This window comes from Macaca fascicularis, chromosome 11 (genome assembly GCF_037993035.2).
Source record: "Macaca fascicularis isolate 582-1 chromosome 11, T2T-MFA8v1.1".
In the NCBI taxonomy this organism is placed as follows: domain Eukaryota; kingdom Metazoa; phylum Chordata; class Mammalia; order Primates; family Cercopithecidae; genus Macaca; species Macaca fascicularis.
The window spans coordinates 130,032,399-130,047,228 of record NC_088385.1 but is presented as its reverse complement, the minus strand read 5'-3'; the positions used below and the strand labels follow the sequence as shown (position 1 = coordinate 130,047,228).

General features: G+C 48.9%; 1 protein-coding gene across 6 annotated transcripts in view; it reads left to right on the top strand.

Moving 5' to 3' along the window:
• Nucleotides 1–7,355, top strand: part of ABCB9 (ATP binding cassette subfamily B member 9) — a 49,981-nt gene extending 42,626 nt beyond the window's left edge. For all 6 annotated transcript variants that reach the window (XM_074008287.1, XM_074008278.1, XM_074008275.1 and 3 more), the window contains one exon: nucleotides 6,217–7,355. In XM_074008287.1, coding sequence (XP_073864388.1) covers nucleotides 6,217–6,303 — 87 coding nt within the window. In that variant the 3' untranslated portion in view covers nucleotides 6,304–7,355. The remainder of the gene's footprint in view (nucleotides 1–6,216) is intronic.
• Nucleotides 7,356–14,830: the final 7,475 nt, after the last annotated feature.

Here is a 14,830-nt window from a genome sequence, read left to right as displayed (position 1 = left end):
ATCCGTTGGTAGATATCTGGGCTGTTTCCACGTTTGGACTATTGTGAATAGTGCTGCTGGGAACATTCATGTTTTGTTGTTGTTGACGGGAGTCTCACTCTGTCGCCCAGGCTGGAGTACAGTGGTGCGATCTCAGCTCATTGCAAGCTCCGCCTCCCAGGTTCACGCTATTCTCCTGCCTCAGCCTCCCGAGTAGCTGGGATTACAGGTGTGAGCCACCGCGCCTGGCCCAACATTCATGTTTTTTTGTGGGAGTTTGCTTTTGCCTCTCTTGGGTAGATGCCTGGGAGTGGAATTACTGGGTCCCGTGAGAACTCTATGCTCAACGTTTTGAGGAACTGCCAGACTGTCTTCCACAGCAGCTGCACCATTTTGCATTCCCACCAACAATCCACAAGGGTTGCAATTTCCCCCATGTCCTCACCAACACTTGTTATTTTCTGGTTTTGATTTTGTTTTTAATTATCACCATCCAGGGCTGGGAATGGTGGCTCGCACCTGTAATCCCAGCATTTTGGGAGGCTGAGGCAGGCAGATTGCTTGAGCCCAGGAGTTCAAGACCAGCCTGGGCAACGTGGTAAAACCTCATCTCTACTAAAAAATCCAAAAACTAGCCGGGCATGGTAGCACACACCTGTGGTCTCAGCTGTTAATGAGGCTGAAGTGGGAGGATTGCTGGAACCCGGGAGGTGGAGGTTGTGGTGAGCTGATATCATGCCACTGCACTGCAGCCTGGGTGACAGAGTGAGACCCTGTTTCAAAAACAAACAATAAAAAATTGTCACCATCCTGGTGGGTGTGGAGGGTTATGACTTTTAAAGCTGACTTTTTTCTGTTACAATTTAGCAAATGTCACTGTCCTCCTTCTGTCCCACACAGTGTGCTAGGTAAACCAGGAGAAAGTCATTGTAGTCGAGGGCTTTGGGGACAGCACAGTTGGCCAGAGAGACAGACGAGGAAACAAGCAGGGATGAGAGAGAATGAAGAGGAGCACGGCGCTCCAGGACTGGCTTAGTCCTGGTGCCCGAACTTAGTTTACTCTGTCATTGTTTCTTTCCCACATTAGATTTTGTCTTGGTCACTGCTGTATTCCCCAGTGCCTAGAACAGTGACTGACACATAGTATGTACTCAGTAAACAGCCATTAAAGAAATGTTTGAGCTGGCCGGGCGCGGTGGCTCAAGCCTGTAATCCCAGCACTTTGGGAGGCCGAGACGGGCGGATCACGAGGTCAGGAGATCGAGACCATCCTGGCTAACCCGGTGAAACCCCGTCTCTACTAAAAAATACAAAAAACTAGCTGGGCGAGGTGGCGGGCGCCTGTAGTCCCAGCTACTTGGGAGGCGGGGGCAGGAGAATGGTGTGAACCTCGGGAGGCAGAGCTTGCAGTGAGCTGAGATCCGGCCACTGCACTCCAGCCTTGGCGACAGAGCGAGACTCCGTCTCAAAAAAAAAAAAAAAAAAAAGAAATGTTTGAGCTGAGCATAGAGGTCCATGCCTGTAATTCCAGCTACTCAGGAGGCTTAAGTGGAGGATCAGAGCATGGGCAACAGAGCATGACTCTGTCTCTACAAAACTTGAAAAAGAAAGGGATGACTGAACTCTTGGACACACCATAACACAGTGTGAAAACAATGAATACAGTCCAATCACCTCAGTTAACAGACAGGGAAACTGAGGCCCAGAGAAAAGAAATGACTGCGGGGTTATAAATGTATTCAGCAGAATGGCTGAGGCTGGAACCCAGGTCCCCAAACTCCCTGCTGTTGCCTTTGTCTGGAGAGTGTATTTCAGTTTCCAACTTGCCAGGGCTAAAGACAACCCCGATCCCAGAAAGACAGCAGCCCAAGTCAATGGCTGAGGCAGCTGCTGGGCCATGAGAGGTCCCTGAGGTGCCTTGGGGTCCTAGGAGCCCACAGGGACCCTGGTTATGACTTCAGGATGAAGATGTGCACGAAGAAGCTTGCGGGGCAGAGCCCCTTCCCCATGCCCCCTGCTGTCTGCTGCAGCTCCCCTGTCAACTGCACTGATCTGTGTCAACTTTACCCCGTGTCGGCAGGTTCAAAAGCCACGCCTGAGAAAACAGAAACAGCACAGAGGAGGGCTAAGCCCAATGACCCTGGCTCTTCAGGGTTTTGTTCCAGACCTATTGGGGTCATAAATCCCTTTGGAAATTTATGAAAATTCTAGAAACTCTCCCTAGAAAAATACCCATACACATAAAGCATTGTATGCAATTTGTGGGAAACATGGTATTTTACAATTCCTCTGTAAGGGGGCCCTGAGTTAAGGACCATTGCTCCACTGGGATTAACAATTAAGAATTTAAGAATTAACCAATAAGAAGTATTGGTGTGGCCGGGCGCAGTGGCTCACGCCTGTAATCCCAGCACTTTGGGAGGCCGAGGCAGGTGGATCACGAGGTCAGGAGATTGAGACCACGGTGAAACCCCGTCTCTACTAAAAATACAAAAAAAACTAGCCTGGCATGGTGGCGGGCACCTGTAGTCCCAGCTACTCGGGAGGCTGAGGCAGGAGAATGGCGTGAACCCGGGAGGTGGAGCTTGCAGTGAGCGGAGATCGCGCCACTGCACTCCAGCCTGGGTGACAGAGCGAGACTCCGTCTCAAAAAAAAAAGTATTGGCATAAGGCAGGACACAGTGGTGCACGCCTGTAGTTTCAGCTGCTCAGGAGGCTGAAGCGGGAGGATTGCTTGAGCCTGGGAGGTTGAGGCAGCACTGAGCCATGATTGCACCACTGCACTCCAGCCTGGGCACAGAGTGAGACCCTGTCTCAAGAAAAAAAAAAATTGCCAAGCACTGTGGCTCCCAACTGTAGTCCCAGTACTTTGGGAGGCTGAGGCAGGTGGATCACTTGAGTCTAAGAGTTAAAGACCAGCCTGGGCAACATAATAAGACCCCATCTCTACTAAAAACTTAAAAAAAAAAAAAAAAAGAAGAAGAAGAAGAAGAAGAAAAATTAGCCAGGTGTGGTGGCGTGTGCCTATAGTCTCAGCTACTCCGAAGGCTGAGGTGGGAAAATCGCTTAAGTCCAGGGGTTCGAGGCTGCAGTGAGCCCGTAATTGCGCCACTGCACTCCAGCCCGGGTGATAGAGCCAGACCTTCTCTCTAAATAAAATAATAATAGATTGGAAGGCTACACAACCAATTCGTGTTGGAGTCTGGGGATTGGAGACAAAAGCATGAAGATATGCAATACCTTACTTCTTTAAGAATAAAAATAGAGGCCGGGTGCGGTGGCTCAAGCCTGTAATCCCAGCACTTTGGGAGGCCGAGACGGGCGGATCACGAGGTCAGGAGATCAAGACCAGCCTGGCTAACATGGTGAAACCCCGTCTCTACCAAAAAAGACAAAAAACTAGCCGGGCGAGGTGGCGGGCGCCTGTAGTCCCAGCTACCCGGGAGGCTGAGGCAGGAGAATGGCGGGAACCCGGGAGGCGGAGCTTGCAGTGAGCTGAGATCCGGCCACCGCACTCCAGCCTTGGCGACAGAGCGAGACTCCGTCTCAAAAAAAAAAAAAAAAAAAAAAAAAAGAATAAAAATAGACTTGGCCAGGCACGGTGGCTCACACCTGTAATCCCAGCACTTTGGGAGGCTGAGGCGAGTGGAACACTTGAGGCCAGGAGTTCGAGACCATCTTGGCCAGCACAGCATAACCAGTCTCTACTAAAAATACAAAAATTAGCTGGGCATGGTGGCACATGCCTGTAGTCCCAGCTACTCGGTAGGCTGAGGCAGGAGAATCACTTGAACCCGGGAGGCGGAAGTTGCAGTGAGCCAAGATGGTGCCACTGCACTCCAGCCTGGACAACAGAGTGAGACTCCATCTCAAAAAAATAAATAAAGTCCATATTTCTAAAAAAAAAAAAAAAAAAGACTCAAAGCAAAGAGCGGAAATCGTTAGCAATGGCTAGTCCTGAGCGGTGGGTTCCATGTGTTTGTTTCATGGTTCTATGTACATTTCTGAATACTAGAATTTTCTTCAGGGGTGGGGGAGGGAACACTAAACAAACTAAACAAACCCTGGCATGATAAGTGCTGCTGTGTCCCAGGAAGACTTCCTGGGAGAAATGGAAAGCAGCTGTTCTGACTTCTGTTGACTGAAAATAGTTGTTAAGCCACCCAACGGCAAGCCAGTGCATCCGGCTGAGAACCTGGCCCAGACCTCAGCGGCCGGCCGGGCATCTCCACCTCCTCCCTCCCTGGCTCCCTCTATTCCCTGAGCCCAGCCTGGAACAGGGGCCTGGCGTTCTAGACAGTTCCACAGAGAAGAAACTCTGGACACAGCCTTTGCTGCTGACCATTTGTTTCTGGCTCCAGGTAGGAGCTGCTATTTCAAATAATAATATGGAAATTTTTAAAATTTTTTGTTATGGCAGAGGGAGGTCAGAAGGAGGTTAATTCTTTAATGTTTGCTTTTTGTTTTGTTTTGAGACGGAGTCTCACTCTGTCTCCCAGGGTAGAGTGCTGTGGTGCGATCTCGGCTCACTGCAAACCCCGCCTCCCACGTTCAAGCGATTCTCCTGCCTCAGCCTCCCGAGTAGCTGGGATTGCAGGCACGTGCCACCGCACCCAGCTGACTTTTGTATTTTTAATAGAGATGGGGTTTCATCATGTTGGCCAGGCTGGTCTCAAACTCCTGACCTCAGGTAATCCACCTGTCTCGCTCTCCCAAAGTTTACAGGCGTGAGCCACTGTCCCTGGCCAATATTTGCTTTTTAAATTGTGGTAAAATACACATAATATAACATTAACCATTGCATTTATTTATTATTGTTATTTTTTAGAGACAGGGTCTTGGGTCTTGCTCTGTTGCCTAGCCCGGAGTGCAGTGGTGCCATCATAGTTCGCTTCAGCCTTGAACTTCTGGGCTCAAGTGATCCTCCTGCCTCAGGCTCCTAAATAGCTGGGACCACAGGCCTGTACCACCATGCCTGGCTAATTTTTAGATTTTCTGTAGAGACAGGGTTGTCGTTATGTTGCCCAGTCTGGTCTTACACTCCTAGTTTCAAGCGATCCTTCTGCTTCAGCCTCCCAAAGTGCTGGGATTACAGATGTGCCCCATCACACCCAACAAACCATTTAAAATCGCATGATCCAAAGGCATTAAGCAGACTCCCAGTGTTTCCTTTGACATTTAGCTAGCGTATTTATTATCTCCTTTGATCTGAACGACCAGCCTGCAGATATCAGAACCGAGATGGATTGATGATGATGATGATGATGATAACTATTCAGGTATAAAACATTTTCAGTGCAGCAAACACGAATCTATGCACCTTATGTGATTTTTTTGTCTTTTGAAGACAGAGGTCTCACTCTGTTGCCCAGGCTGGAGTGCAGTGGTACGATGTTACCTCACTGCAACATCTGCCTCCCAGATTCCAGTGAGCTTCCCACCTCACCCTCCCAAGTAGCTGGGACTACAGGCATGTGCCATCATGCCTGGCTATTTTTTTTTTTGTATTTTTTTGTAGAAACGGGGTTTCACCATGTCACCCAGGCTGGTCTCAAACTCCTGACCTCAAGTGATCCTCCCAGCTTGGCCTCCCAAAGTACTGGGATTACAAACGTGAGCCACTGTGCCTGGCCCACTTTATGTGACTTTAATGCCTTCAATCCTCACAACACATCTATTTTTTTTTTTTTTTTTTTGAGACAGAGTCTTGCTGTGTCACCCAGGCTGGAGTGCAATGGCCAGATCTCGGCTCACTGCAAGCTCCGCCTCCCGGGTTCACGCCATTCTCCTGCCTCAGCCTCCCGAGTAGCTGGGACTACAGGCGCCGCCACCTCGCCCGGCTAGTTTTTTTTTTGTATTTTTTAGTAGAGACGGGGTTTCACCGTGTTAGCCAGGATGGTCTCGATCTCCTGACCTTGTGATCCGCCCGTCTCGGCCTCCCAAAGTGCTGGGATTACAGGCTTGAGCCACCGCGCCCGGCCACAACACATCTATGAAGCAGCTACTACGGTTAATGCCGTTTTTTTTTTTTTTTTTTTTTTTCAAGAAAGAAAAATGAGGTTAAGTAACCTGCAAAAATTAAGTGGCACAGCACTGGAAACTGAACACAGGCAGCCTGAACTCTGACTGGAGCCCCTAACCTTTGCCCTAGACTAGATAAGCAGGTTTATATGCTTATCTCATCTCCACCCAAATTATTTTCCACCTTTGCCTTTTTTTTTTTTTTTTCTTTTGCAGTTGTCAGTAAGGGCTGCCTGTTGCACCTCAGGAGCTGGGGATAGTAAAGGAGATACCTGTGCCGAGTCACTAACAGGAAAGGACTGAGAAAGAAACATCGCCAATGGTTTCCCTTTCCTGGTTTTTATTCTTTCCTCAGAGGAGGAGGTTGACCATTTAAACAGGTGAGTTGGCCGGGCGTGGTGGCTCATGCCTGTAATCCCAGCACTTTGGGAGGCTGAGGCAGGCAGATTACTCGAGATCAGGAATTTGAGACCAGCCTGGCCAACATGGTGAAAACTTGTCTCTACTAAAAATACAAAAATCAGCTGGGTGTGGAGGCTGAGGCAGGAGGATCACTTGAACCCGGGAGGCAGAGGCTGCAGTGAGCCGAGATTGTGCCTTTGAACTCCAGCCTGGACTACAGAGTGATAAAATAAATAAATAAACAGGTGAGTCACCCGGGGGGAGGTCCTAACAGCGACCTAAGGTGACAGTGACAGTGCCTCACATTGTTACAGCTCTTTACCTTTATTACCTGAGATCAGTCATTCAGCAAGCATTTATTGAGAACCTCCGCTTACCAGGCACTGTGCTAGGCTGTGGGTCACGGTGGAGACTAATAGGCCTGAGATCACCTACATCCTACTGGGTAATAAACCCCAGATGGTGAAAAGATGGTGGCAGACAAGAGAGTGATTTGGGAGAGGGACACTGTTTGAGCCGGGGTGGTCTGGGGAGGTGATATGGGAGCTGAGCCCTGAATGACAAGGAGGTACCAGCTTTGGGTATCTAGAGGAAAGAATGATCCTGACCACAGTCTGGCACTTCTTCAAAAAGCTGAACATGGCCTGGGCACAGTGGCCCACAGTTGTAATCCCAGCACTTTGGGAGGCTGAGGCGGGAGGATTGGTTGAAGCCAGGAGTTTGAGGACAGCCTGGGCAACATAGTGGGACCCCATCGCTACAAAAATTAAAAAATTAGCCGGGCGTGGAGCACATACTGGTGGTCCCAGCTACTTGCATGGCTGAGGCAGGAGGATCCTTTGAGGTCAAGGAGGTTGAGGCTGCAACGAACCGTGATGGTGCCACTGCACTCCTGGATGACAGTGAGACCTCATCTCTAAAAATAATAAAATAAAGCCAAAAAGTACAAACAATCCAATGTATGAATGGATAAACTGCAAACTGCGGTATGCGCATACCGTGGGGCATGATTCAGCTGTAGAAAGGAATGAAGTACTGGTACGTGCTACAACATAGATGGTCCTTGGAAGCATTATGCAAATGAAAGATGCCAGGCAGGGAAGGTCACATATCATATGATTCTTTTTACATGATATATTCAGAATAAGCAAATCTACAGGGACAGAAAGCAGATTAGAGGTTACCAGGGCATGGGGAGGGAGGAATGGGGAGTGACTGCTTGCTGGCTACAAGGTGTTTTTATGGGGTGCTGAGAAAGTTTGGAAGCTGGAGAGACCTGGTGTTTGCACAATATTGCGAATACATTTGATACCAATGCATTTGTATACTTTAAAATTGGTAAGTGGCCAGGTGCAATGGCTCATGCCTGTAATCCCAGCACTTTAGGAGGCTGAGGTGGGAGGGTCGCTTGAGTCCAGGAGTTCAAGACCAGCCTGGGCAACGTAGGGAGACCCCATCTCTACAAAAAATAAAATATGAGTTGTGCATGGTGGTCCGTGCTTATAGTCCCAGCTACTTCAGACTGATGGGGAATGACTGCTGGGCCCAGGAGTTTGAGGCTGGAGTGAGCCGTGATTGCACCACTGCACTCCAGCCTGGGCGACAGAGTGAGTCTCAAACATAAAAAGGAAAAAAAGGTTAAGTGCATGTTATGTGAATTTCACCTCATTAAGGAAAAAAAAGATAAGTAGGGGAGGAGATGGATCCCACAAAGGATTGCGAAGTACAAAGACCTTGAGGCAGCAAGAGGCGGGACATCTGCCAAGCAGGACACAGCCAGGGGACAGAGCGGGGTGCACCCAAGGGAGGAAGGAGGATGGGATAGGAAGGCAAGAGCTCCTGGGGCCATGGTGAGGTGGTTGACTTTTATTTAATGAAAACCGGGGCCATTGAAGGGTTCTGATCAGGGCGTGACCTGATTGATCCTCTGGGCTCAGTGTGGAGAAGGTACTGGATGAGGACCAAGAGAGGTGACTCCCCCCACACCCCAGGCAGCCAGGCCTGGGCTCACCCCACTCTGTAGATAAGGAAATGCTGCCTGCAGAGGCTGCAGCCATGGTCTCATCCCGGAATCTTCTGCAACCCTTATTCAGCATGTCCTGCTGTTATTTATAGCTGAAGGAACCTCGTGAGTGGAGGATGCATTGAGAAATGCTTCAAGGGATTTTCTGCTCTGCATACAGCGAAAAACACTGGTCAGCAAGGGCCCTGGGGCAGCAGCACAGAGCCACAGAGACATACAATAGAGGCCCTTTACCTCCTCTGGACCCAGGTCTGTGCTGGGCATGCCCTGGCTCGGAAGAACTAATTCAGGGCAGCTACACAAGCCCTGCCCGAGGCCCTGTGTTGACAAGGCCCGGTCAGCTGCCAAATACAATTCCCTGACCTCTGGTCCTTAATGATCTGGCTTTTCTGGACAATCAGTGGCCTAAAGAAAGGGAAGATTCTTTTCAAACTGGAGCCTGGCTGGAGGCCATGAGACAGTAGTGGTGACTGATGTGTGCTGGCTCTGGTTGAGGACGGGCTTCTCTGGAACAGGAAGATGGCTGCTTTGGGGACATCTGGATTGGACATCCTTCATGCACCACAGCCTCCAGGCAGTCTCCCCGGATTTCTCACTACCATAGCTGGTCTCCTCCATCTTCATTTATTTGGCCTGTATAGGCTTTTCTATCGTGTTGTTTGCTCTTCAAACATTCTAGGAATTTCTTTTTCTTTTCTTTTTTTTCCCTTGAGATAGAGTCTCGCTCTTCTGCCCAGGCTGGAGTGCAATGGCGTGATCTCGGCTCACTGCAAGCTCTGCCTTCCGGGTTCTGGCCATTCTCCTGCCTCAGCCTCCCAAGTAGCTGGGACTACAGGTGCCCACCACCACGCCCCGCTAATTTTTTGTACTTTTTAGTAGAGACAGGGTTTCACTGTTAGCCAGGATGGTCTCAATCTCCTGACCTCGTGATCCGCCCGCCTCAGCCTCCCAAAGTGCTAGGATTACAGGCATGAGCCACCACACCCGGCCCATTCTAGGAATTTCTTAAAGGCTGGTACCTGTGTCATCATGTAGCAGGTGTGCTCCCTGCTCATAGTAGGTGCTTTTCTTTTCTTTTCTTTTTTTTTTTTTTTTTGAGACAGGGTCTTGCTCTGTCGCCCAGGCCGGAATGCAGGGGTGCAATCTTGGCTTACTGCAACTTCTGCCTCCTGGGTTCAAGCAATTCTCGTGCCTTAACCATGCGGGTAGCTGGGATTACAGGCATGTGCCACCATGCCCAGCTAATTTTTGTATTTTTAGTAGAGATGGGGTTTCACCACGTTGGCAAGGCTGGTCTTGAACTCCTGACCTCAAATGATCCACCTGCCTTGGCTTCCCAAAGTGCTGGCATTACAGGCATGAGCCACCACACTTGGCCTGATGGCTCCTTTCTGACTCATCTCAGACTCATCATGGTGGAAACGAAGCCTCAAGATTTTCTCCCAAACTTGTTTTCTTTTTAGTCTGAGTTAATGGCACCGTATGCTGGTTGCTTAAATTGAAAAATCTCAGTGTCATACCTGACTCCTCCCTTTCTCCATGACCTGTTGGAGCATTGGCTCAACTTCCTGTGTAGGAGTCTATTTCCCGATCCCTTCGCCCCACCCAAATCCAAGCTAACTTAGCACCTGCAGGGCTGCCCGGCTCTCCTAATTCATACCGCACACGGCAGCCGCCTTCTTTTTTTTTTTTTACATCGACTTTATTCGACTTTATTTTTTAGAACAGTTCCACAGAAAAATTGTGAAAATAGTACACAGAATTCTCACATACCCCTCAGCCATTTTCCCTTGCTATTAGCATCTGATGTTAGTGTGCTGCATTTGTCACAATTAATGAACCAATATTAATACAGTGTTATTAACTAAAGTCTATATTTTATTCAATTTTCTTAGTTTTTCCCCAATGTCCTGTTCTGTTCCAGGATCCTGAAACTGCCTTTACCAAATTATGACAGTTAAAAAAAAAAATCTGGCTGGATGCGGTGGCTCAAGCCTGTAATCCCAGCACTTTGGGAGGCCGAGACGGGCGGATCACAAGGTCAGGAGATCGAGACCATCCTGGCTAACACGGTGAAACCCCATCTCTACTAAAAAAAAAAATACAAAAAACTAGCCGGGCGAGATGGCGGGCGCCTGTAGTCCCAGCTTCTTGGTAGGCTGAGGCAGGAGAATGGCGTAAACCCGGGAGGCGGAGCTTGCAGTGAGCTGAGATCGTGCCACTGCACTCCAGCCTGGGTGACAGAGCAAGACTCCGTCTCAAAAAAAAAAAAAACTAACATAGCTGACCCCATCTTGCTTCTAACCTCCAAGCTGTCCTTGTTCATTCCTGAGCATAGGCCAAAGTAACTTTGGGAGGAATTTAGTTTAATCTTAAAACAAGAATGAAAATAGCCCTTCCCAAAACAATCCCCTCCTTGCTTGGGGATCAAAACTGTCCTTGTAAAACTAACAAATTAGCCACAAGGGTAGAAATCATGACTCAGAGCCAGGCACTGTGGCTCATGCGTATAATCCCAGCACTTTGGGAAGCTGAGGCAGGTGGATCACTTGAGGTTGGGAGTTTGAGACCAGCCTGGCCAATATGGTGAAACCTTGTCCCTACTAAAAATACAAAAATTATCCAGGTGTGGTGGTGTGCACTTGTAATCCCAGTTACTCGGGAGGCTGAGACATAAGAATCACTTGAACCCAGAAGGTAGAGGTTGCAGTGAGCGGAGACTGCGTCAGTGTACTCCAGCCTGGGCGACAGAGCGAGACCCTGTCTTAAAAAAAAAAAGAAATTATGGTTCAGGAATTGTGTAGCCAGAAGTCACAAGATTCATAACCTCCCCAATTGCTCCTAGAGATAACATCACTATCGTCAAGCCTGAGATTGGTGTTCGTGGTGTTTCTTAGACCCTACATTCTGATGGACCAACTGGCGCCACCCAGACTGGTAAACTGGCTCAAATGGTCTTGTCATCCCACCCAGGAGCTGAGGATGACAAGAAGACAGCTTCAACCTCCTGTGATTTCATTCCTGACCCAACCAGTCAGCATTCCCAGTTCCTTAGCTCTCTACCCACCATATTATACTTAAAAAACCCTAGTCTCCAAACTTTTGGGGAAACTGATTTGAATAGTAAACTCCCATCTTCCGCTTGATTGGCAGTGTGTTTACTAAACATCTTCTCTATGGCAATACCTCTGTCTTGGTAAATCAGCTCTGTCTGAGCAAGGGGCAAGAAAAATCCGTTGCATCATTACAATCCCATATTTACATTACATTATTTATTTTTGAGACAAGATCCCACTCTGTCACCCAGGCTGAAGTGCAGTGGCATGATCTCAGCTCACTGCAACCTCCCCCGCCCCAGGTTCAAGCAATTCTCCTGCCTCAGCCTCCCAAGTAGCCAGGATTACCGGTGTGCGCCACCATGCCCAGCTAATTTTTGTATTTTTGGTAAAGACAGGGTTTCATTGTGTTGGCAATTCTCCTGCCTCAGCCTCCCGAGTAGCTGGGACTACAAGCATGCACCATCAGACCTGGCTATTTTTGTATTTTTAGTAGAGACAGGGTTTCTTTTTTTTTTTTTTTTTTTTTGAGACGGAGTCTCGCTCTGTCACCCAGGATGGAGTGCAGTGGCCGGATCTCAGCTCACTGCAAGCTCCGCCTCCCGGGTTCCCGCCATTCTCCTGCCTCAGCCTCCCGAGTAGCTGGAACTACAGGCGCCTGCCACCTCGCCCGGCTAAGTTTTTGTATTTTTAGTAGAGACGGGGTTTCACTGTGTTAGCCAGGATGGTCTCGATCTCCTGACCTCGTGATCCGCCCGTCTCAGCCTCCCAAAGTGCTGGGATTACAGGCTTGAGCCACCGCGCCCGGCCCAAGAGACAGGGTTTCTCCGTGTTGGCCAGGCAGGTCTCAAACTCCTGACCTCAGGTGATCCGCCTGCCTTGGCCTCCCAAAGTGCTGGGATTACAGGCATGAACCACGGCACCCGGCCCAGACTGTGTCCTTTGGAAGAAAGTAGCTATGTACCATCCACATCTGAAGCATGAGGAGTCATGGAGACCTTTACAACGATAGATCAGTTCCTATCACTTCTCTGCTTCAAATCCTCTGACAGCTTTTCTCTTCCCTAAGAGTAAAGCTGACCTCCCAGGTCCTGGTGGCCTGGCCCTACTCCCACCCCTAGCCTGGTCTCCTGCCACTTCCTCATCACCCACCACACTCCAACCACAATGGCCTTCTTTCTTTCCTTTTTTTTTTTTTTTTTCTGAGATGGAGTTTCACTCTTGTCACCCAGGCTGGAGTGCAGTGGCATGATCTCGGCTCACTGCAACCTTCACCTCCTGGGTTCAAGTGATTTTCCTGCCTCAGCTTCCCGAGTAGCTGGGATTACAGGTATGTGCCACCATGCCTGGCTAATTTTTGTATTTTTGGTAGAGATGGGGTTTTGCCATGTTGGCCAGGCTGGTCTCAAACTCCTGACCTCAGGTGATCTGCCCGCCTCAGCCTCCCAAAGCTGGGATTACAGGCGTGAGCCACTGTGCATGGCCGCAATGACCTTCTTTCTTTACATCAAACATGCCAACCTTGTCCCCACCTCTGGGCCTGTGCACAGCTCTTCGCTCTGCCTGGAACCCCCTTCCCTAATATTCTCATGGCCAGCTCCCTCTCATCATCCAGGTCTCTCTCTACTCAAGTGTCTCCACTCGTGGGGGAAATCCTGAGCCCCTTAGGAGTTTTCACCAATGTCAATTTGTTTTTGTTTTTTTTGAGACAGAGTCTTGCTCTGACCCCTAGGCTGGACTGCAGTGGTGCCATCTCGGCTCACTGCAACTTCTGCCTCCCGGGTTCAAGGGATTCTCCTGCCTCAGCCTCTGGAGTAACTGGGACTGCAGACGCCCGCCACCATGCCTGGCTAATTTTTGTATTTTTAGTAGAGATGAGGTTTTACCATGTTGGCCAGGCTGATCTCAAACTCCTGGGCTCACATGATCCTCCTGCCTTGGCCTCCCAAAATGCTGTGATTACAGGCAGGAGCCACCATGCCCAGTCCACTCTGTCTTCTAAACTCCACCTTTGTGACTGCTCCTTGGTAATTTGGCATCAACCATGGTAGGAGTTTTTACACCACAGGAAGTAGCAAGTACTACAAATTAATACTCTTTCCCAGGTAGTCTTTTGTATTTTTTTATTTATTTTAATTTTTTAAATCTTAGAGACAGAGTGTTGCTATGTTGGGCAGGCTGGTCTCAAACTTCTGACCTCAAGTGATCCACCCACCTCAGCATCCCAAAGTGCTGGGATTACAGGCATGAGCCACCACACCCAGCCCAGATTCTTTTTCTTCCCCTAGGAAAAAAAAGGCCTTCTTTGGCCAGGCGCGGTGGCTCATGCCTGTTATCCCAGCACTTTGGGAGGCCAAGGTGGGTGGATTATCTGAGGTCAGGAGTTTGAGACCAGCCTGGTCTCTACTAAAAATACAAAAACTAGCCGTGAGTGATGGCACACACCTGCAATCCCAGCTACTTAGGAGGCTGAGGCAGAATTGCTTGAACCTGGGAGGCGGAGGTTGCAGTGAGCCGAGATCGTGCCACTGAACACCAGCCTGGCTGACAGAGCGAGACTCTGTCTCAAAAAAAACAAAACAAAACAAAAAAAAGCCTTCTGATTACTTCATTTTCTGAATCCCCCTGGAGTAAGTCATTCTTATTCACTGTGTTGGTGAACTTCCTATGACCCGTCTCAAGTTGGTTGCTGGACTAGGTGCTTTTTTAGCCTTGGTTCTCTGTTTTACATAGAACATACACAAGTCACTTAACCTTGTTATGTACAAATATCAATATCATGAATATACTGAGAGAAATAAAGGTGAAAGCATTCACGAAAATAAATACCTGGGAAATACCTTTTCCCAAGTATTTCCAGAGGTAGCTGATTGCTAAACATTTATTTGGATAACCACTGAGGGATATTGCTGACCCCAACCTCAGGGGACAGTAAAGAAGCTTTCCTTCAGGCCGGGCACAGTGGCTCACACCTGTAATCCCAGCATGCTGGGAGGCTGAGGTGGGCAGATCACCTGAGGTTGGGAGTTTGAGACCAGCCTGACCAACATGGAGAAACCCCGTCTCTACTAAAAATACAAAATTAGCCGGGCGTGGTGCTGCATGCCTGTAATCTCAGCTACTCGGGAGGCTGAGGCAGGAGAATCGCTTGAACCTGGGAGGCAGAGGTTGCAATGAGCCAAGGTCGTGCCACTGCACTCCAGCCTGGGCAACAAGAGCGAAACTCTGTTTCAAAAAAAAAAAAAAAAAGAAGAAGTTTTCCTTGACGCTGCACAAACCAGAAAAAGGAAAAGGAAGAAGGAGAATAAATAATTCCTGAAAGATTATTGCCACTGGCCTGCCTGCCCAT